Source organism: Orycteropus afer, unplaced genomic scaffold (assembly GCF_000298275.1).
Source record: "Orycteropus afer afer isolate SDZICR_OR568_19922 unplaced genomic scaffold, OryAfe1.0 scaffold00574, whole genome shotgun sequence".
NCBI classification, from domain to species: Eukaryota; Metazoa; Chordata; class Mammalia; order Tubulidentata; family Orycteropodidae; genus Orycteropus; species Orycteropus afer.
The window spans coordinates 620,979-621,506 of NW_006922161.1; the positions used below are offsets into that span (position 1 = coordinate 620,979).

The following is a 528-nucleotide window of genomic DNA, read 5'->3' on the forward strand; positions in this document are numbered from 1 at the left end:
GGACCGGACCGGGCCCTGGTGGCCAGAGAGCGCGAGCGCCCGCGTGGGCCAGGCGGGCCCGGCCATCCTCACTCACCATGCCGCCCGCAGTCTTCGTGCTTGAGTACTACCTGGACACGCTGTGGAAGGGGGCGCTGCTCTTCGCCGTCTGCCTCGGACTCATCAGCTCCGGCCTCGTGAGCACGGTCTGAGAGCCACAGCCTGACCCCACGACCTTCCACCCGGTGCTTGGCGCCGCGCCCCCGGGAGCCCAGGCTCCTGGTGCTCCGCCCACCCGCGTGCCAGCTCCCGGGTGCACGCCCACCTGATTGCCCCGCCCCCGGATCGTCCCCCCACCTGAGCGCCCAGGCCCCAGAGCTCCGCCTACCCGCGTGCCCTCTCCCTGGCGCACGCTCACCTGAGTGCCCCGCCCCCGGAGCTCCGCCCACCCGAGCGCCGTCCCCTGGCGCACGCCCACCTGAGTGCCGGTCCTTGAGAGCCCTGCTCCTAGCGCCCCGGCCTCCCGCATGCCCGCTCTCGGGCGCACGC

At 74.4% G+C, this 528-nt stretch overlaps 1 protein-coding gene across 1 annotated transcript in view; it reads left to right on the forward strand.

The window, feature by feature from the left end:
• The window catches only part of TMEM249 (transmembrane protein 249), a 10,905-nt gene that overhangs the window by 508 nt on the left and 9,869 nt on the right, over window positions 1-528 (forward strand). The window contains exon 3 of the mRNA XM_007956108.1: window positions 88-185. Within this exon, the coding sequence (XP_007954299.1) occupies window positions 88-185 (98 nt within the window). The remainder of the gene's footprint in view (window positions 1-87; window positions 186-528) is intronic.